Below are 22,676 nucleotides of genomic sequence, written 5' to 3'. Positions count from 1 at the left end.
AAATCTGTACATTTTAAATTTTATGACGTTAGCTAGCTTACGTGCAATACAGGAGGGCTCAGTTGGTTGTGGCAACAAGCAAATGATGAAAGCTATGGTGTTAATTGGTTCAATGGGGGAACATTTTGTAATTTGCAATAGCTCTAATCTATTTATTGTCAAAAGTAATGACAAAAGTAACAGGCCTAACTTTCTTACTGTGATATGTATGTATTAAAGACAATAGGCATCCCTGTCCATGGCTACGGTTTGTATTTCAGCCATACACTACACAATAGCAACCTCAGTCCCTTTGCAGAATCTATTAAATTAGCCATACTCCAAAGAAGGTTTGGACACTGATGATGCCACTTCCTCTTGCAGGAGGTGGATGTCAAAGGCCCGCATGGAAGAGAAGATATGTACTACCAAGCACTGGCGTACCCTGAATATGCTAACGCATCTCGAAAGGACAATGGAAATATTTCGACTGGCCACTTATGAAGGAAGTGTATATAAGATGCAGGCTCAAACCCAGACATTCAAGAATGCATGGGATCAGTTCATACACCTCATTCAGTCACAGGAGTCAGACCATCCCAAACACTCACTATAACCAGTTGGTGAATTTTCTGTTAACCATACTTGAGGGCAGAGCAGGTCCCTGAATGCAGGTGTAACACAGAACCCGAAAGCCAATCCCAAGCTTCCAAGGAATCAGACACTGGAATGGGAACAGTAAGGGTCTGATAGTTCAGATGCTAGCAGAGAAAGGAGTACACACTCATAGGCCTAGGGCCTTGCCCCAACATGAAATAGTCATTCACCTGGGATATAACTGACCTCAACAATTCACTTCACATAGCCCCCCTGAATCGGAAGGAATAAACAGCTTCCTTAGCTGGAGTGCCAATATGTGAATAGTCAGGGAGGATTGATTTACTGATGTGCAACGAAGCAATACCTATCATCTGGTTTGTTATTTCAGATATGTGTGAAGTGCAGTGGTAAACTGTATAATCCTATAAGTAGGAATAGATGTACCTGCCCAGTCCACTGATACAAAGGATAAAACCTGGAAGAATAGTTTGCGAAAGCAAAGGATAACTTGAATGGAAATAATGTGGGTTGCAATGTTACTAATTGCATATATAAGTGTTCAGCATTGTTTACAAGTTTAAGAAGCTCCAATATAGAGATGTTACAAAAATAGGCATTAAAGGGTGGGTTGGTTTTACACTGTGTTGAAGGATGTAGACTCTTACTTTGTTACACACAATCTCACAGACTAATTTAGTAAACAAGTGTTTCCATGTTGTTTACCCTCTCCAATAAACCCTAAAGATAGAAGATTTGCACTGTGATAATCCTAGTCAGTCCTTCTTAAAAGGAGTTGCATATTGTTTATTGTTTTCTCAATTGTAATTTTATATGCATTAGAAATTTTGCTCGCTGTTTAACCCACTTTTTTACCTTCTGAAAAAGTTTAAGCTTGATAAAGTAGGCCTGAGCTGATGACGGCGATAACCAAACAATAAAAGTTATAGGCCTCTCAGAATCATTTGTTAAAGCCAATAGGCCTTTAATGAGGGTTTGTCTATACAATGAGATAAAGACTGTAGACAGGTATTTTGCTAAATGGAACCTTAGAGATTACCATAGCAGGTCAGGCTTTGGAGTTGGTTACCCCTGTGATAAACCCTGGGATTAGATTTGAGCTAAGAGAATTGTTATGCCGCTTTGGGATAGGGTATTGTACTATTTTGCCATCTGTAATTTTTAACGCATATGTAATGTTAGAACTATATACTGATGGTTGCTTGGTTGAAAAGCTGTGCAATAGCGCAGACCTAGTTTTTTTTTTTTTTTTTTCTTATGGTGCCAAACCAATGATCTGATTGGTTCTTTAGGAAACATTTTGCAAGCTGCCTTAGATCTAATCTGTTTACAATTAAAAGTTATGATAAAAGCAGCAGGGTTGTCTTGATTATTACAAACAAGCATATTTTGAAGCCAACAGGACTTTAAGAGTGGATTGTTGTTACACTTTGTTAACGCCTCTAGACAAGCATTGTGTTACATGTTTTTTTTTTAATTTCTTTAATGGGGAAGGGGTCTGGTGTTGGTCACCTCTCTGGCAAAACCTGGGGTAGAAGGTCTGCACTGTGAGAATCCCTGTCATGCCTTCTTCAGGCCAACACTAATTTAGCCAATTCTATTTTTGTACATATTTCTAATTTTATCACTGTATACTTGATGGTTCTAATCATAAGCCAATGGTAAAAAGTACAAGTCTGAATGGTTAATTACAGAATGTTATGTCAGATTCCATATATCCGGTCTAGTTATTATGAAAAATTACGACAAAGCAGTATGAGTGATTTAAAACAAATACACCTTCAAGGGTGAATTTGATGTAAAACTGTGTTAATGCCTGTGGACAGGAAGTTTGTTACATTGAATCTCAGAAATGACTGTAGAGTACAAGGATTACATTGTTGGTTACTTCCTTTGACAAGCCATGGATTTCCACTGGCAATATCCTTCCTAGATAGGACTGACAGCTGTAGCTGCCAACATTACCCTTGTAATAAAAAACAAAGAGTCTTTGGGTGAGACCTGTCTGCCCCTTAGAGTGCCATTCACAATCTGCTTCACCCCATGACAGCATATGGGTTAGCACATTTGAAACATTGGCTCTATTGCCCTGTGAGTAACTGCATTTTGCCTTGTCCCAAGCACAAATCCATCTGAAAAGGAGTACGCTTAAATGTCTGGGCTGGTAACCGGTCATTTAGTTTTCCATTTTTTCAGTTCATTTACCTAGTTTCATTTTTTCTCATTGTAGGATGTTGGCTCTGTATGTACTATTTCAAAGTAAGAAATAGCGTGCACAGAGTCCAAGGGTTCCCCTTAGAGGTAAGATAGTGGCAAAAAGAGATAATTCTAATGCTCTATTTTGTGGTAGTGTGGTCGAGCAGTAGGCTTATCAGAGGGTAGTGTTAAGCATTTGTTGTACACACACAGGCAATAAATGAGGAACACACACTCAAAGACTGATTCCAGGCCAATAGGCTTTTATATAGGAAGATATATTTTCTTAGTTTATTTTAAGAACCACAGGTTCAAGATTTACAAGTAATACTTCAAATGAAAGGTATTTCACTCAGGTATTCTAGGAACTTTGAATAATCACAATAGCATGTACAGTTTTGGCAAAAATGGCAATAAGCTATTTTAAAAGTGGACACACTGCAAAAATCAACAGTTCCTGGGGGACGTAAGTAAATGTTAAGTTCACAGGTAAGTAAAACACTTACAGGGTTCAAAATTAGGTCCAAGGTAGCCCACCATAGGGGGTTCAAGGCAACCCCAAAGTTACCACACCAGCGGCACAGAGCCGGTCAGGTGCAGAGGTCAAAGTGGTGCCCAAAACACATAGGCTTCAATGGAAAAAGGGATGCCCCGCTTCCAGTCTGCCAGCAGGTAATTATCTGCATCCTCGGAGAACACGCTAGAGGGGTTTTGTAGGGCACCGGGGGGGACACAAGCAGGAACAGAAAGTACACCCTCAGCGGCACAGGGGCAGCCGGGTGCAGAGTGCAAACAGGCGTCGGGTTTCAGATAGGAATCAATGGGGAGATCCGGAGGCCTCTTCAACGATGGCAGGCAGGCACGGGGGGCTCCTCGGAGTAGCCACCACCTGGGCTAGGCAGAGGGTCCCCTGCGGGTCGCTCCTGCACTGGAGTTCGGTTCCTTCAGGTCCTGGGGATGCGGGTGCAGTGCTGGTTCCAGGCGTCGGGTTCCTTGTTACAGGCAGTCGCGGTCAGGGGGAGCCTCTGGATTTCCTCTGCAGGCGTTACTGTGGGGACCCAGGTGGGTCAACTCTGGCTACTCACGGGCTCGCCATCGCCGGGGAATCCTCCCTGTAGTGTTAGTTTTCCGCAGGTTGAGGCGGGGGCGTCGGGTGCAGAGTAGAAAGTCTCACGCTTCCGGCGGGAAACGTGGGGTCTTTAAAGTTGCTTCTTTGCTGCAGAAAGTTGCAGTTTGTTGAACAGGGCCGCTGTTCTCGGGAGCTTCTTGGTCCTTTGAAAACAGGGTAGTCCTCTGAGGCTTCAGAGGTCGCTGGACACTGCTGGATGCATCGCTGTTGCAGTTTTCCTCGAAGTAGAGAGACAGGCCGGTGGGGCTGCGGCCAAATCAGTTGTCGTCTCTGTCTTCACTGCAGGGCTTCAGGTCAGCAGTCCTTCTTCTTCTTTAGGTTGCAGGAATCTATCTTCCTCAGTTCTGGGAGCCCCTAAATACTGAATTTCGGGGTGTGTTTAGGTCTGGGAGGGCAGTAGCCAATGGCTACTTTCCTTGAGAGTGGCTACACCCTCTTTGTGCCTCCTCCCTGTGGGGAGGGGGGCACATCCCTAATCCTATTGGGGGAATCCTCCTTCTATAAGATGAAGGATTTCTAAAACTAAGAGTCACCTCAGCTAAGGACACCTTAGGGGCTGTCTTGAATGGGAGGTGACTCCTCCTTGTTTTCCTCATTTTCTCCTCCAACCTTGCCGCCAAAAGTGGGGGCAGTGGCCGGAGGGGCGGGCATCTCCACTATCTGGGATGCCCTGTGGCGATGTAACAAAGGGGGTGAGGTGTTACAGTTCCTGCAGGGGGAGGTGAGAAGCACCTCCACCCAGTACAGGCTTTGTTCCTGGCCACAGAGTGACAAAGGCACTCTCCCCATGTGGCCAACAACATGTCTGGTGTGTGGCAGGCTGGCAAAAACTAGACAGCCCACACTGGAAGTCGGGTATGTTTTCAGGGGGCATCTCTAAGATGCCCTCTGGGTGTATTTTACAATAAAGTGCACACTGGCATCAGTGTGCACTTATTGTGCAGAGAAGTTTGATACCAAACTTCCCAGTTTACAGAGTAGCCATTATGGTGCTGTGGAGTTCGTGTTTGACAGACTCTCAGACCATATACTCTTATGGCTACCCTGCACTTACAATGTCTAAGGTTTTGCTTAGACACTGTAGGGGCATAGTGCTCATGCACATATGCCCTCACCTGTGATATAGTGCACCCTGCCTTAGGGCTGTAAGCCCTGCTAGAAGGGTGACTTACCTATGCCACAGGCAGTGTGAGGTTGACATGGCACTCTGAGGGGAGTGCCATGTCTACTTAGTCATTTTCTCCCCACCAGCACACACAAGCTGGCAAGCAGTGTGTATGTGCTGAGTGGGGGGTCCCCAGGGTGGCATAAGACATGCTGCAGCCATTAGAGACCTTCCCTGGCATCAGGGCCCTTGGTACCAGGGGTACCAGTTACAAGGGACTTACCTGGGTGCCAGGGTTGTGCAGGGAAAGAACACCGGAGCTGGGGCCTGGTTAGCAGGGTCCCAGCACACTTTCAAATCATAACTTGGCATCAGCAAAAAGTCAGGGGGTAACCATGCCAAGGAGGCATTTCCTTACACAACCCCTCCCCCCCCCCCAACGAAAGAGGATGAGACTAACCTTTCCCAAGAGAGTCTTCATTTTCTAAGTGGAAGAACCTGGAAAGGCCATCTGCATTGGCATGGGCAGTCCCAGGTCAGTGTTCCTCAACAGTTTAGGATTTTCATCTTTCATTTGCATTAGCCATCTGAGAGGTATGTGGTCAGTCTGAACTACAAAGTGAGTACCAAAGAGGTATGGCCTCAGCTTCTTCAGGGACCAGACCACAGCAAAAGCCTCCCTCTCAATGGCACTCCAACGCTGATCCCTGGGGAGTAACCTCCTGCTAATGAAAGCAACAGGCTGGTCAAGGCCATCATCATTTGTTTGGGACAGAACTGCCCCATCCCATGTTCAGAGGCATCAGTCTGCACAATGAACTTCTTGGAGTAATCTGGAGCTTTGAGAACTGGTGCTGTGCACATAGCTTCTTTCAGGGTGTCAAAGGCCTGTTGACATTCCACTGTCCAGTTAACTTTCTTGGGCATTTTCTTGGAGGTAAGTTCTGTGAGGGGTGTCACTATGGATCCATATCCCTTCACAAACCTCCTATAGTAACCAGTCAAGCCAAGGAATGCCCTGACTTGAGTCTGGGTTTTTGGAGCTACCCAGTCCAGAATAGTCTGGATTTTGGGTTGGAGTGGCTGAACTTGGCCTCCACCTACAAGGTGTCCCAAGTAAACCACAGTACCCTGCCCTATCTGACATTTGGATGCCTTGATAGAGAGGCCTGCTGCTTGCAGGGCCTTCAAAACCTTCTTCAGGTGGACCAGGTGATCCTGCCAGCTGGAGCTAAAGACAGCAATATCATCAAGATAAGCTGCACTACAGGACTCCAAGCCAGCAAGGACTTGATTCACCAACCTTTGCAAGGTGGCAGGGGCATTCTTTAAGCCAAAGGGAATCACAGTAAACTTTTCTTTTGCTCCTGGTGCCATTCTTATTTGCCAGTACCCTGCTGTCAAGTCAAAGGTACTCAAGTATTTGGCAGCACCCAATTTATCAATTAACTCATCTGCCCTTGGAATGGGATGGGCATCTGTCTTGGTGACAGAATTAAGGGGGTTATTACAACTTTGGAGGAGGTGTTAATCCGTCCCAAAAGTGACGGTAAAGTGACGGATATACCACCGGCCGTATTACGAGTCCATTATATCCTATGGAACTCATAATACGGCTGGTGGTATATCCGTCACTTTACCGTCACTTTTGGGACGGATTAACACCTCCTCCAAAGTTGTAATAACCCCGAGTCCTCTGTTGTCCACACAAAACCTCATCGCTCTCTTGCCATCTTTTGTGTGAGGTTTGGGGACTAAGACCACTGGGCTAGCCCAGGGACTGAAAGAGTGTTCAATGACTCCCAATTCCAGCATCTTGTGGAGTTCCACTTTGATGCTTTCCTTAACTTGGTCAGACTGTCTAAAAATGTTGTTTTTGACAGGCATGCTGTCTCCTGTGTCCACATCATGGGTACACAGGTGTGTCTGACCAGGGGTTAGGGAAAATAGCTCAGCAAACTGTTGTAGGACTTTCCTACAGTCAGCTTGCTGTTGGCCAGAGAGGGTGTCTGAGTAGACCACTCCATCTACTGAGCCATCTTTAGGTTCAGTGGAGAGGAGATCAGGGTTCACTCTCAGCTTCCTGGTCCTTATCTGTAACCATTAACATGTTTGCATCTGCCCTGTCATGAAAGAGTTTGAGGCGGTTCACATGGATCACCCTTTTGGGGGTCCTGCTAGTGCCTAGGTCTACCAGGTAGATTACCTGACTCTTTCTCTCTAGCACTGGGTAAGGGCCACTCCATCTGTCCTAAAGTGCCCTGGGAGCCACAGGCTCCAGAACCCAGACCTTCTGCCCTGGCTGAAACTCAACCATAGCAGCCTTTTGGTCATACCACATCTTCTGGAGTTGTTGGCTGGCCTCAAGGTTTTTGCTTGCCTTTTCCATGTACTCTGTCATCCTTGAACGTAGGCCTAGTACATAGTCCATTATATCTTGCTTAGGCTCATGAAGAGGTCTCTCCCAGCCTTCTTTCACAAGAGCTAGTGGTCCCCTTACAGGAAGTTCAAAGGGGGAAAACCCTACTCCCTTCTGAGGCACCTCTCTGTAGGGGAAAAGCAGACATGGCAAGAGGACATCCCATCTCCTTTTGATGCTTTTCAGGGAGCCCCATGATCATGCCCTTCAATGTCGTGTTAAACCTTTCAACAAGACCACTGGTTTGTGGATGGTATGGTGTGGTGAATTTGTAAGTCACCCCACACTCATTCCACATGTGTTTAAGGTAAGCTGACATGAAGTTGGTACCTCTGTCCGAAACCACCTCCTTAGGAAATCCCTCTCTTGTAAAGATACCGATGAGTGCTTTGGCTACTGCAGGGGCAGTAGTGGACCTAAGGGGAATTGTTTCAGGGTACCTAGTAGAATGATCCACTACTACTAGGATATACTGATTTCCTGAGGCTGTGGGAGGTTCAAGCGGACCCACTATGTCCACTCCCACGCTTTCAAAGGGGACCCCCACCACTGGAAGTGGAATGAGGAGGGCCTTTGGATGGCCACCTGTCTTACCACTGGCTTGACAGGTGACACAAAACCCCTCGACTTTTTGGGACATGTTGGGCCAATAGAAATGGTTGACTAACCTCTCCCATGTCTTGGTTTGTCCCAAATGCCCAGCAAGTGGAATGTCATGGGCTAAGGTCAGAATGAACTCCCTAAACTCCTGAGGCACTACCACTCTCCTAGTGGCACCAGGTTTGGGATCTCTTGCCTCCGTGTAAAGGAGTCCATCTTCCCAATTGACCCTGTGTGTTCCACTGACTTTTCCTTTTGTTTCCACAGCAGCTTGCTGCCTAAGGCCTTCAAGAGAGGGACAGGTTTCTTGCCTCTTACACAGCTGTTCCCATGTGGGCCTAAGAGCTCAACCTGATAAGGTTCCAACTTCATGGGCTCAGTTCCCTCAGAGGGCAGAACTTCTTCCTGGGAAGAGAGGTTCTTTTTATTTTGCTGTGTTGAAACTGGTTCCCCAGTTTTCTTTCCTTTTCTCTTGGAGGGTTGGGCCCTTTTTCCAGGCTCCAACACCACTTTTTCACCCTGAGCCTTGCACTGTGCCCTTGTCTTGACACACACCAGTTCAGGGATACCCAGCATGGCTGCATGGGTTTTGAGTTCTACCTCAGCCCATGCTGAGGACTGCAGGTCGTTTCCAAGCAAACAATCTACTGGGATAGCAGAGGAGACTATCACCTGTTTCAGGCCAGTGACCCCTCCCCATTCTAAAGTTACCATAGCCATGGGATGTACTTTAGTCTGATTGTCAGCGTTGGTGACTGGATAAGTTTGTCCAGTCAGGTATTGTCCTGGGGAAACCAGTTTGTCTGTCACCATTGTGACACTGGCACCTGTATCCTTCAGGGCTTCTACACTAGTCCCATTAATTAAGAGTTGCTGCCTGTACTTTTGCATATTAGGGGGCCAGGCAGCCAGTGTGGCTAAGTCCACCCCACCCTCAGAAACTAATGTAGCTTCAGTGTGAACCCTGATTTGCTCTGGGCACACTGTTGATCCCACCTGGAGACTGGCTATTCCAGTGCTAACTGGAGCAGTAGTGGTACCTTACTTGGGACAGGCCTTGTCTCCAGTTTGGTGTCCCTGCTGATTACAGCTACGACACCAGGCCTTTTTGGGATCAATGTTTTTACCCTTGTACCCAAATGTGGATTGTGAAGAGGCTTTGGACCCTCCCTCCTGAGCAGGTTTTTGGGACCCTGTAGAAGACTCTTTACTTTTACCCTTGGATGTCTCAACACTCTTCCCCTGGGGAGTCTTTATGACCCCTTTCTTTTGGTCACCCCCTGTGGAAGTCTTGGTCACCCTAGTCTTGACCCAATGGTCTGCCTTCTTTCCCAATTCTTGGGGAGAAATTGGACCTAGGTCTACCAGATGCTGATGCAGTTTATCATTGAAACAATTACTTTCATGAACAGATTGTACAGCCCATCATAATCATTTACACCACTGCCATTAATCCAACCATCCAGTGTTTTGACTGAGAAGTCAACAAAATCAACCCAGGTCTGGCTCAAGGATTTTTGACCCCCCCTGAACCTTATCCTGTACTACTCAGTTGAGAATCCAAAGCCCTCAATCATGGTAGCCTTCATGAGGTCATAGGATTCTGCATCTTTTCCAGAGAGTGTGAGGAATCTTTTCCTACACTTTCCAGGGATAAAAGATTACTCTTAGAAGGATGAGGGCAAGAACTGGAGGCACAGCACAGTCAATCTGGCGCACACAGACTGCACCGTCATCTCATGGCAGCCCATGCAGAACTAAGGGGCGTTAGACATGGTTAAGAACTATGCCTTATTACGTTTGAAACTAAAATTCTACACAGGCAACAAGAAGGCAGGTCGGTTGCTAGCACACCGCCTACGCGCACAAGCGACCCATCACAGAATAGTGGTAATTTAAGTGGAACAAGGGGAGAAGCTTTACCAAGACGGTCACATTGCACAGGCATTCATGCGCTTTTATGGCAGACTTTAGACAGCAGAGACACTACACGATACAGATACGCCTCATTTCCTAGACTTTATCCAGCTGGACTCTGTACCTGCTAATGAGGCCACATACTTAGACAGAGACATACAAGAGGATGCAATTATGGAAGCTATCAGAAAACTAGCCCCAGGCACAGCTCCAGGGCTGTACGGCTTCCCCTCAGACTTTTATAAATGTCTTGCACCACTGCTCGACACTATATTGGCCCGCTTCTATAATTCATTTAGCAAAACCTGGCCCCTTACAGAAAGTATGCGCCATGCCACCATTAAATTGATCCCCAAGGCTGGTAAGAACCCAGAACATTGTGCCTCATATAGGCCCATTTTATTGCTAAATGTCGATGCCAAAATCTTCACTAGGTTTTGGCCGCACGGTTGGCACCCTACATGCAAGGGCTAAGAGACCCAGATCTAACTGGATTCATCCCCGAATGTAGCTGTCGAAATTACATTAAGCGCCTTTGTCACCTTGTAAGCAAGGTACATCGTTCCCACACACCAGCACTTTTGATGGTGATCGATGCCGAGAAGGCATTTGACAGAATACACTGGCTGTACCTTAAAGCGGTACTAATGAAGTCCGGTCTGGCCCCAGCTTCTGCAGATGGATAAAATGTAACTATGTGAACCCACAGGTACAGTGGTGCTGTCCCCAACCCCCTGAGATAGCACGCAGTATGAGGCAGGGGTGCCTCTTATCTCCCTTGCTCTTTGCACTCTATATAAAGCCCCTGGCAGAGAGAATTAGGCAACATCCCCATATGAGGTATCACTACGGGAGGAAGGGAACACAAATTGGCGATGTATGCGGATGGCGTAATGATCTCCCTCAAGCAACCTCACTCCCACCATTGGTAGCGGAACTAGGGGAGTTTGGGACAATATTGGGGCTCAAGGTCAACATTCAGAAGACACAACTACTGAGCCTAACCCATCCCACAAACAGATAAGCAACGCCTCACTCAGCCATTCCCTTTCACCTGGGCAGCACAAGGGATCGACTATCTGGGCCTCCAGAAATATTCCACCTTAGAACAGACAGCTGAGCAAAACTATTGGTTAATATCCATGGTAAAAGATAAAAATGACACTTCTTCCCAAACTCTTGATGTTTGTGGCGGGGGGGGGAGGGACTTGCATACCAAAGAAACAGGGCTATTGGCCGATGAAGGAGGGAGGGTTAGGGATTCAGCATCTACCTCGTTACTACCAGGCTGCACAGATTAGATATATGGTGGAATGGTCTTGACCCACAACAGAGAAAGTACTGGTGCTTTATAGATCAGCCGACAGCCTGGATCCATATCTGGAAGATCCCATGGCTTCTTAAGCCGTCCAGACCAGTTGGGGTGTATCTGTTTCCAGTGCTTCGAATGACGGTGTGAACGTGGGATACGGCACAGACCACAAAATCATTATCAACACAGCTTTCCCCACTGACACCACTGATGGGTAATCCAGACATCCCTCTTGCAGTGAACAAGGCCTTCTTTAAGCAATGGCAAGCCTCAGGTTGCAAAAGGGTGGGGGACTTCTTTGACCACACAGGTCTCCAGGAGTTTGCACAACTGCAAGTCGACTTCAGCCTTCCTTCCAGTGCTCACTGGCAGTATCTTGCGATTTGTCATTGGCTCAAGCAATGTCATGTACTTCCACATGCATGTCACCTGCTCATACCATTTGAACAGTGGTTGCTTAACAGCGACACAGATAGATGCCTAATATCTGACCTGTATGTCTTCCTCAATACACCCACACGAAAGACAGCATCATCAGCAAGAAGATGGGAAAAAGAATGCGACTGCACAAAGAGTGGTTGGACATACTACAACAGGCCCAAACGATGGCACGTAATGCCAACGGCCTAGAACACTTTCTGAAGATAGTACATTACTGGTACATGCTAGCCAGATGGAAACCAGGTGCAAAAGACACATGTTGTCGACGGTTTGGGCAGCAGGGGACTTTGACGCACATTCTTTGGCAATGTCCCAAACTGAAAGAATTCTGTCAAGACGCCCTGACAGACACTGATAACATGTACGATACAGAGGTACCATGCTTCCCTAGCTACAATCATATTGGGCCTGCCCACTGCACTGGCCTACCCACTGCGCTCAGCGTGGGGTCAAGCTGTCTTTTTGGTGCTGGGCACCACCCCTCAAGTTATACTGGTGCAGTAGGGCACAGACAGCATACCAACACTTCTGGATTGGCATTATAAATTGTGGGGCACACTGGGAATGGCCCCCAATTCAACAAGACATGGGTGCCATGTATTAGTTACTTACCCCAAGAGTTTCTGGAGCTTACGTGCCCACGATATCGGAGGATTCTGCGCCTCCTACGGAGGGACTAAATCCCACATCCTCCTATACCCCTGCCTCATGAATACATAGAAAGTGCCTCCTTGCTTCGCTCTTTAATGTTAATACAAGTGCATGGTTGACCTCCCAAATTGTTAGCACTGTTATCTCTCCTGTGACCCTTACCCCCTCTTCCGCGGCTCTCTGACCCAATGTTTGTTGATTGTGTAAGCCTGCCACCCTGCGAATGTGGGCAGAGATGTTGTAAGTTATACTTTTCTTCGCAAAATTTAATAAACAGAATTAAACAATAAAATTTATCTTCCAAATGCTTGTTGATTATGTTTGTTTTATTGTGGATAGTTTAGTAGGTGAATGCAAGAATGGGTCACTTGGCAGAAGAATAGATGGGTGAGTGCATGGAAGAGTGACAGTGCATGTATGATGACTTACTACGTAAGTCAACTTTGTTCAGTATAATCAGTGACTGAATTCACTTTCAGTTCTAAGCCAGACCACTGACATTGCCAATGCTCGTTGTAGTCTTTCAAGAGGATCGGATCGTATTAAATACATTGACTGTTCTCCATGTGCACCAAACTTGTTCCACAGTCAATCGGATGCCTGTGATTGGCTATTAAGTTTTTTTAATCCTCATAGTAAAAGCTTTTTACATGTTTCTGAATCATTATCAGTTTCCCCTATTGCAGGATGTTAAGTTGCATTTCTTACTATGTTATCCAGTTCTGTGTTCAAATGCCACCTCAACCTCAAGCACCCCAAGACAGTTTGCAAGCCCTAAAAAAACTCTAAATAAATAAATGATGCTGAATTATAACTGTATACAAGGCACTTAACTGACATGGTGCAATCGACCTAGATTAACATACATTAATACATTTTTAAAGACCAGAATCCTTCAGCAGGGGTGACTCCTGTTTCAATTGATGTGAAACGTATTTAGCAGTTAGGGTCGATATAGAGCTGTTACTTAGAAAATACTGGTATACACAGGGTTTGTAGGTCTGGCCACCAAGTGCATAGAATATCATCATCTTCCTCCAGCTATTAGAACATCACAGACACAGAAATCAAAAAGTACATAACCTCTGTGAGGAAAGCAAGGACCTGTATGAGGACTACAGGAATTTTATACGACAGACCGGTAGGTCCTCTTTCCACCACAGATACATGTAAACATTCCTGTGACCTTGCAAAATAATTAACTTAATCTTTAAGCCTTCTAATAACTTAGTATAATAGAAGAGTAGATGCTGTCAACTAGGGATTTAGTATAGTTAGATATAACCCTGGCCAGTATAGTCTTGTGATCTGCAACATTATAAAAATAAGCACAAGCAATGCCAACAGGTCTTACTTTAAACTATGAAAACTGTCACTCAGGCCCTGATAACCAACAAACTCAACCACAGCAGCACATTCTATGCTGGAAAATACCCAACAGCTCCAAAACACATCACAGAGGCACTTCCCTCACCCTGCACTCACAGAACTCACTGTTTAGTCATAGAGATCGTTATTTTTCTCTTGTACTCTCAAAGCCACACTGCACACTCCTCCCTTCCAAAGGCACACCCGCACAACTCACCACACACTAGCAGACACAACCCTTATCCTGCACTCACAGAACCCCTCTACTCATCCCACACTCACATAGCCTCACCACTCACTCATGCAGCCCTGACTCTTACCCCACACTAGCACAGCACTGTCGTTCACACCACACACTCTTCAGCACAGTGCTCACCCCACATACACACACAAGCACCACACTCCCCACAAATACACACACTGGGATACCCCTCACCCTGCACTCACAGTCACATCACGCATACACCCCTCACCCAAATAACTCACTCTGTACTCAGACTCCATCCCCATCTCTCACAAAGACAGCTCACACCCTCACAGAAAAACTCCATACCCTGCACTCACGCAGGCCAGCTGTTCACAGTGCACTTACTCAAGCACACTGCTCATGCCATACCACTTACCCCATGCTCACGCACGCCTACTGCTCCCTTTACACAGCCCAAGCCACACAGGCGCACCACTCAACCCATACATTCACAAACACTGCCTTACCCCAAGCACTACATAGGCCAGTCGCTCACCACACACAGGCCAACCACTTACGTGGGCCTGTAGCTTACCTTGTAATCATCCAGGCCCACTGCTCAGCTGGCCTCACACAGACCCACTAGTCACCTGCCACTCGCACAGGCACACCACTCATCCTGGGCTTCAACAGACACCACTTTCCCTGTGCTCACACAGGCCCACAGTTCACCCAGCATTCAGTCCTCAACTCAAAGAGACACCAATAATCCCACACTCACAGACTCAACGCTACGCTCACGCTACTCTCACAAAGGTCCTACCCTACCACTCAATCTGCATTTACAGAGTCCATTGCTCACACTGCACTGCCAGACACTCTGGTGTCTGCACTCATAGACTTCATTCACCCCACAGTCCCACGTTCACCCCACTCACCCTGTACTTATGCAGACATCACTCACCCTGCACTCACATAGGCCCACTATTCACCCTGCACTCACAGGCCCACCACTCACCATTCACTCATACAGAAACTGCTGATTCTGCACTTACAGAGACTACTCATTCTGCAGTCATACACTCTCCTTACTCTACATAGGGGCACCCCTTAGATGTGGGGGATAAGACAGAGAGGGGCAACAGGGCTGCATTGCTTGACTTGCTGGTGGAGGAGAGGTGCGAGAGGGCAAAACTGCAGAACCCAAGGGCTCTCCCAGAGCAGAAGAGTGGAGGTGGCAGGCAACTGAAGACAGAAGAGGTGAGTTTAGCATTTTGGTACCCGCCAGGGAGCGAGAGGTATAGCAAGAAGCAACTGGTGAGGTTGGGACATGAATGGGAGAAGCACTGCTGCTCCTCCACTGGTGAGAGGTAAAACACGTTGGAACACAGTGCGCAGTTTAAAGCCGGGAGATGACATGGTCAACAGGTCACATCAAAACGCTGTAGGAGAACAAGAGAATTTGAGGTTAACATCAGTGAGTGCAGACACAGAGAATGAGGCGAGAAGAGGTTAAACCAGTGTAGAGCTAGTAAATGTGGAAGACAGTCGAAGAAGTCAGGGAAGTTGCAAGAAGAGGCTGAGAAAAAAAATGAGTCCATGCATAGTTTTAAGGGGTTTGCAAGATGTTATCCACAATGGGGGGGGGGGATTAGGATTGGATCACAGTGCCTCTATTTTGTGCTGGTGTTTATTTTAAATACTTACATGCTAAATTACGTTGTTTAAATACAAGGTGAGGATCAGGAAGCCACTGTATATATGGTAAAGAACATCACGCCTTGAATGGGGGATGACCATGGATATTTTGATATGGACTGTGGTTGTAAAAGTAATTCAGCAGAGCATATCAAAGACATTTACCATTATGTTTCACATCTGACCCATATTGGAATTGATTGAGGGAAAAAGAAAGTAAATCATGGGATAGGGGGAAGGGATACTGGGCATTTAAAACTGCACAATGCCTTAGGGAGATATGCAAATTCAGGCAGGAGCACTCCAAATACTTGTACACCGATGCAAGCCAGGATCAGAAGGCATGCACAATCCTATACAAGAGACTTCACCCAAACCCACAAGTATGAGCACCAGCAAGGGAGGGGTCTATAGTTCCCCAAAGGGGAACACAGGGGAAATTATTGTGAACAAAGCTCCTGCCAAGTCACAACCACCATGCAGTTCAACAAAATAAAGCTAGCTGCTATAGAGATGCTTAACCTCAGAAGAAAACAAGAAGGATTACAAATAAAACACAGTAAAGATATTAGAAAACCAAGTTGAAGCGCTTTCATACATAGCATATTTCACATCCAGTTATTTAACAGTTAGTGGGGCAGATCTGGTAAGATTCAAGAGATGGGTGAATAACAGTTAAGTGAGGTTAGCATGTCTGCAATTCCGTTAAGATTCAGAAGCTCGGTTACAATGGCAAAAGAAAAGGGATATATGACTCCGCAACCAGAATTAAATTATTGTTTATTTTAAATGTATTTTCTTTGTCTGTGGGTGGGGCCACTTGATTGGCTTACAAAATGCCATATGATAATGACACCCGACCAAAAAAAAAGTATCCTATCACACAGAGGTGTAGCCTCAGGAGGGTGTTTTCGGTGACAGCTCGTCCCTCAAATAAATGTATTCTTGGCTTAGTAGTTGGGTCTGGGGCCTTAGGGAGTCTGCTTTCTCTGTGTTGGTTTTTCTTGTTGTGAGTCGAGGACATTGATGGGTGGAGTGGGAGGGGAGATATATATATATATATATATATATATATACACACACAGTTACACAGTTTTTTCGTCAAAAATTTTACAATTTTACTGCAAATATGACATTGATACACGAGTTATAGTTAGTTGAGATAACTCTAACTGGTGAATTTCTTAGGTTTTTGTAGGTTTAAAATGTGAGCCTAACTGTAACATCTCTGTAACCTTGTTTTTTCCAGTGAATTTCTATGTTTTTTTCTATGTTTTTTTATAAGTATAGTCATTTTCACTACCGTACATTAATTCAACCACCGCTGCACAAGGCCTTTGGCCAGGCCCTGTGGCCAACCCCCTATAACTATCTAACCTTACACCGTGCACAGCCTTCACCCGCAAGACCTGGCCTACAGACAGACCCTGCGACCAATCTCCCTAACAACCCAACCCCATGCTGCGCATTGCCCTTTGGCCATGCATTGCGGGAGCTGTGTGTGGGGGTTTGATTGGGGCTGTGAGTGAGTGCATGAGGGCCTGAGTGGGTCTGTGAGTGAGTGCAGGAGTGTCTGAGTGGGTCTGTGAGTCGGTGCAGGAGTGTCTGAGTGGTTTTGTGGGTGGGTGCGTAAGCGTCTGAGTGGGTGTGTGAATAGGAGAAATTGAAAGAGAGAGAGAAAGAGAGAAAGTGAGGGAGAGAGATAGAGTTTTTAGGGTTTGATGTCTGATATGCTTACAATAACATAAATCATAAATACATTTATTATTTTAAAAAGAATTATAATAATAAAACAAAAATAAAAAAGCTAGACTCACACCTCCAACCCCCAATGCTCAGTGTGAAAGTGTGAGACCGTCACACTGAGCTATGGGTTTTCCTTTCTTTTTTTTTTTAAGACCTTTATGGACTATCTTGGACCGCAAGGGATTTTGACACAGGGTGGTGGTCCCTTGGGCATTGGGGAGCTGCGCACCCCACCTCCTCTAAACCATATAAAATGTAGCCCCCGGAGTTGGGGAGATAGAGGGTGGTCCCTGGGGCGTGTGGGGCCCACAGGACCCCCGCATTAATTAAATCAATATCACCTGGGGAGGTGGTGGTCCCCGGGGCTTAATAAAGCCAGGGAGAGGATGCCCCCTCCTCTATGATACCCCCGGGGCCTGGCCCACCTGGGGGCAAATACAATTTTTTTGAAAGTGTCTGAGACTGCCTTCTATTTTTTAATCTCTGAAAAATCCATAGATACATCTGCAGATTTTTCAGTTTTTTTTTTTCAGCCCTGCCGGGGTCTCTCAGGGACCCCAGCACCAGGGCTAAGGGGCCAGGGTAACTCTACTGCGGCCCCTTTTCTTTTTTTTTTCTTTTTCTCTGTGACTTGACTGAAACAAAGTCCCAAGATGGATGCTGACACTTCCTTGCTGAAGTGTTGTCAGTCAATCAAATATCAGTACGGGGACAGCTGGTTCCGCAGAGGATCCGCATCCCTATATAGCTATATTTTTTGGCCTTAAATTTCTCCAAAACTCTCAACGGCTTCGTACCAAATCACAAAAGAAAATGTTCTGCCTAACACAATATACCGTTTGGGATCCCCCCCTCCCCTTTTTCTCGGCCCCCGCTTGACAGATCACCCTGAAACATTCAAGACAGAAGCTGAACTTAGCAAAGTATAAATTTTGAACATTTCATGAAGATTTGTCAAGCGGCGCCAAAGTTATAGACAAAACAAAAAAACACTCTTTCTATAGAAAGTAGGTCCTAACTATAGCCACCTATGTGAATAGATAGTTACAAATTTGGTGGATGAAATTTAAAATGTGACCAGATAATCTGAAATCGATATAGTTTATTTCACAGAGCCTCCCTTTTCTTTTTTATCATATGTTATTATTATCATACGAGCACATTTGTAATTGCATGAGTTCGGGATGTGCACTGCACAAGTGTCTCTTATGCTTGATTTAATGGACTATAATGTTGCTCCATCTATAATAAAAATCTTGGGAGGGAGGGGCATGAATGTTTCTAAAAACTATCATTTATAATAAATGTCTGTCCATGCAGTGGTATAATCTGATGTAGTAAAGTGAAACACTTCTGCATTTTCATGGTTATTAGAGCCATTGCTCGGCAGTGGTTCAGCTCGCCATATTAATTTGTCTGCGCACCCTCCTTAATTTGCAATTCTGACTTGTAAAAACATGAAGCCCTTCCCACCTGCACAGAACTGACAACTCTACCATCAACATGTCTTGTAGAAGAGACAAAGAAAGTGTGTGAATAGAAAACTCATTTAAAATAGGTGCTTCCAGGAAAGGGACTCTAGGCCACTGCGTTGTACGTGACTGTAGGCATGCGTTCCCAGGAAAAACTACCAAGCCCATGTGCAACAGGAAGGACAGTAGCTTTAGCAGGGGTGTTTTATGTATTCTTGGCTTGGTAGTTGGGACTTTCGGCCCTGAGATGGGTATGCAATGTCTGTCGTAATTTTTCTTATTGTTCTCATTTCATTAGGAGGTTTTAACTTGTTTATTTTTTGGATCGAATCTAACATATATCTATAGTGACCAGTTTACAAAACAGTAGTAAATGTGCCCCCATAGGAGTACTCCTAGATTTGGTTCAAATTTACCACTTTTTGGAATTCACAAACATTGCCAGTAGTAGGGTTCGAAAGCTGCACAAGTCTCAAGTTTCTAGGCACAATACTGGAAATGAAACAACCAAAAGCTGTTGCAAATAGTCTAACAACTGACAATCCCTCCGGGAACAGGCGTCACTTACCGTGTGTTTCAAAGCCTCATGAACCTGTAGCAAGAACTCCTGTAACTTTGGGAGGTGGAAGCAGACATCTTGCTGAGATTCCACACTGTCTGCATGTCCCCACTCAACAGCCTTAGTGAGCCAAAAGTCAAAATTCAAACCAGGAGTTTCTTTAGTGTCATGGGCCATTCCAGTGTGTGAGAGATAAATGTTTTAGGCAGTAACAGAAATTATGCCACTGCTGCCAACCCACAACTTTTAGTGACGAGGCCGCTTGCTGATTTTCAGGAATCAGATTTGTAGAGGCTTCTGAACCATTTGCTGTACCTTGATCAGAAGTTTATAAGTACCTGAAAAATAAAATGGTTGCAACTTTTACCAAAATGATATTCAACTGATTATTTTTCAAATCAATCACTCAGTAGGCGCTCTGATGTTAACAAAATAACTCACTGTTGGAATTGATTTTGAAAAACTATCAATAAATGTTAATAAATGACTAACTTAAACAGTAAGCATTATTAATGCTAACCTCAAAGGTGCTCGTATGGAAGCAATTTTACACAGGGCCTTCCTGGATTCAAGATTGGTGCACTGTTGTAAAACACTGATTATAACAATGTTTGCTCATATTCTATGTCAGGACCAGAGGTAAGGGGTAAGCTGTTTTTTCTTCACTTCTTTATTATCAGCAGTCATTAAATCATTATGTAAGCAGAATATAACATAAAAAACGTCATTTCCATGGAAACATCGGGAAAGAACATTAAAAAAAACTATTCATCCAATGCACAATCAGCAAGCTCTTCAAGACTCTATGTGGACGTTCCTTCACCCTATTTCTTTGCTGCTCCAGTTGCCTTCAGTTAAGTGCCTCTATACAGTGTTTTGTGTGTTATGACTTAGGCCTTAGTAGCTTACTATTATAGACTGGTGATGGATTTACACGTTGAAGCTTCATAATGTCATTGCCGGCGCTTTGATAATCACTCTTTCTTGCAGCACGGCCACAGAAAGGTTTATCACTCCTTTGCAACCGCTTACTGTGTTATTTTTATTGGAGGCTTGTTAGCGCAGTGAGGTCATCGATTGCTAGAAGGCCCGCACTTAATTTACTCATCGCTGTGAGGCGCGACCGCCCGCATCCTGTGTAGAAGCTGTCATTCCCTCATAAATTCATAAATTCACTACAATTGAGCCCCCCAACCGGAGTATGAACATCTGTGTGGGAAGAACTTGCTGAACCTTTGGCTGTATTACCAAGGACATGACCCAAGCGGTATCTTCCCTATGAATCTTCCCATTAAAACTAACGGGAGTGTTTGGGCCTTTCCTTAGTGTCTGCCCATTTTACTACTTTCAGGCAGTGCCTAAAGCTCTCCTGGGCTTGTCCCAGCATACTTACTGTCCTCCTCCACTCACGGCCTGTATTCAGTCCACTGTTAGGAGCATGCAGAACCTTGCTGAATATATTGAAGAAGAGGAAATAACTTACCTCCCTATTGATGATAATTTTTGTCACATCATGGACACCGCTATCTTTAAAGTAGGGTGACAACTTGTGGTGCTCTTTGAGAAGAAAGTCCTCCAGATGGCAACACAGTCAACAACCCCTCGCTCCAAGGGAAGAAACTTCTGGGCCTCTGGACCCATACCTTCAGGGCAGCCCTCTGCAATAATGGACACTATAAGCAAACGTGCAGAGGACCCTGGGGTTAATCTAGACACTTTTCCCCACCTCAAAAAGGCTTTCATGAACTAAAGCTTCCCCTCTACCTTGCACCTCCGGGACCACTCCATCCCCCCCTTCTCCCGATCATTTGGATGGGGATGATTCCCCCTACTGCTTCAGTGGACCTTTGCACCTTTCTGGTAATTCCTCTTTTCCGGTGGGTGAACCCAAGCATGATAACCCCTCCATTTAACCCCCACCCCCAGTCCTAGATTCAGACAAGTTCTATCTGTATGATACTACACCAGCGTTATGCCTAGTGGTCCTTAGCACCAAAAGTTGCCTCTTACGTGGCAGGCCTCCTGTGTAAACCGTTGGACAATAAAGTCAGCAGTCGGCTTTGGGCTGAGTTTCCTCACCCCTCCTTACAGGGCCCAGTTGCCCTCACTCCTGGCATTGACACAAGGATAGCCACCTTCTTAGCCAAATTTGTGCAGGACCCAAAAAAGAGAATAGATCATTTTTGGTGCTCATGTCAGGATAAGTTGCTGGACATACTGGGGCCCCTTTCTAAGATCCTTGACATGGCCGAAGATGCCAAGGTTTTGTCACCTTGATCTCACCCGAGGCACTGTCAGGATTGGCTCAGCGACCCATAATTTTGCTAACTGTTGGATTTCTAGTGAAAGGCGCACATCCCTTTTAATAAAAATTGATCTGAAACTGGGAGCGACATCCAATGGCAGGTTCCATTGCCCAGCTGGGTCTCTTTGGAGATCCATTTATCCGCGAACTGAGAACTTTTGTAAATACATTTAATTCGCTAGATAAAGCACAATTCTCTATTAAGAGAATATTTATCCCACCTGTTTTTGCTGGACCAGGTCGTGGAAGGGGGCACTCGACTAGGCATCTTATCCATCAATCCTCCAGACGTTCTGGGATACGAAAAGGACAGTGTCAGAACTCATCCTATTTCAGCAAATTCTACCCCACTAAAAGTCACCCCGACAGCGAGGCTAGGGAGGAAATTTCAAAGGCTGTGGCTCTTTCAACACTCCCCAAGGTAAATATACAATCCCACTCTGGGATCAAACTTGGGGGAAGATTGTCAGAATTTGTTTTACAACTGGGAGGCTCTTACATCAGACGCCTGGGTTCTCCAAACAGTGAGGGGTTTCCAAATAGAATTCTACGGTTCACCATTCCAACTACAGAGACCAAGACCCCCTAATGTTCTCCCCAGCTCAAGCAGATCTCGTTGATTCTTGGAGAAAAGGGTGATCATTCAAGCGCAACTGCACCTTTATGACTTTCTCAGCAACCTCTTCCTGGTGGAAAAGAGGGATGAGGGCCCGGTTATCAATCTGAGGGACTTCAGCTAGTGGCTTGTCTTCCGCCACTTCAAGATGGAAGGCACCCATCTTCTCAGAGACTTTTTGCAGGCAAATGATTGGATGGCATGCCTAGATTTGAAGGGCGCTTCCCTCATGAGTCCTATCTTCCCTCTCCATAGGAGTTTCCTACAATTCCAATGGCGGTTATGGATCTTTGAGTTCACCTACCTTTCTTTTCGGTCTGTCATCAGCTCCCTGTTGCTTCACCAAGGTACTGAAATC

General features: G+C 45.5%; 1 protein-coding gene across 2 annotated transcripts in view; it reads right to left on the bottom strand.

Annotated features, from left to right (window-relative positions):
* The window catches only part of FANCC (FA complementation group C), a 1,679,603-nt gene that overhangs the window by 1,634,140 nt on the left and 22,787 nt on the right, over positions 1–22,676 (bottom strand). The window contains exon 2 of one of the 2 annotated variants that reach the window (XM_069227975.1): positions 19,407–19,735. In XM_069227975.1, the coding sequence (XP_069084076.1) occupies positions 19,407–19,574 (168 nt within the window). In that variant the 5' untranslated portion in view covers positions 19,575–19,735. Of the gene's footprint in view, positions 1–19,406; positions 19,736–22,676 lie in introns of those variants that run through there. The other variant, XM_069227967.1, reaches the window with a different exon arrangement.

This window comes from Pleurodeles waltl, chromosome 1_1, assembly GCF_031143425.1.
Source record: "Pleurodeles waltl isolate 20211129_DDA chromosome 1_1, aPleWal1.hap1.20221129, whole genome shotgun sequence".
Classification (NCBI taxonomy): domain Eukaryota; kingdom Metazoa; phylum Chordata; class Amphibia; order Caudata; family Salamandridae; genus Pleurodeles; species Pleurodeles waltl.
Note: the sequence above shows the minus strand (reverse complement) of the source record. Positions and strands in the feature narration are given on the sequence as shown.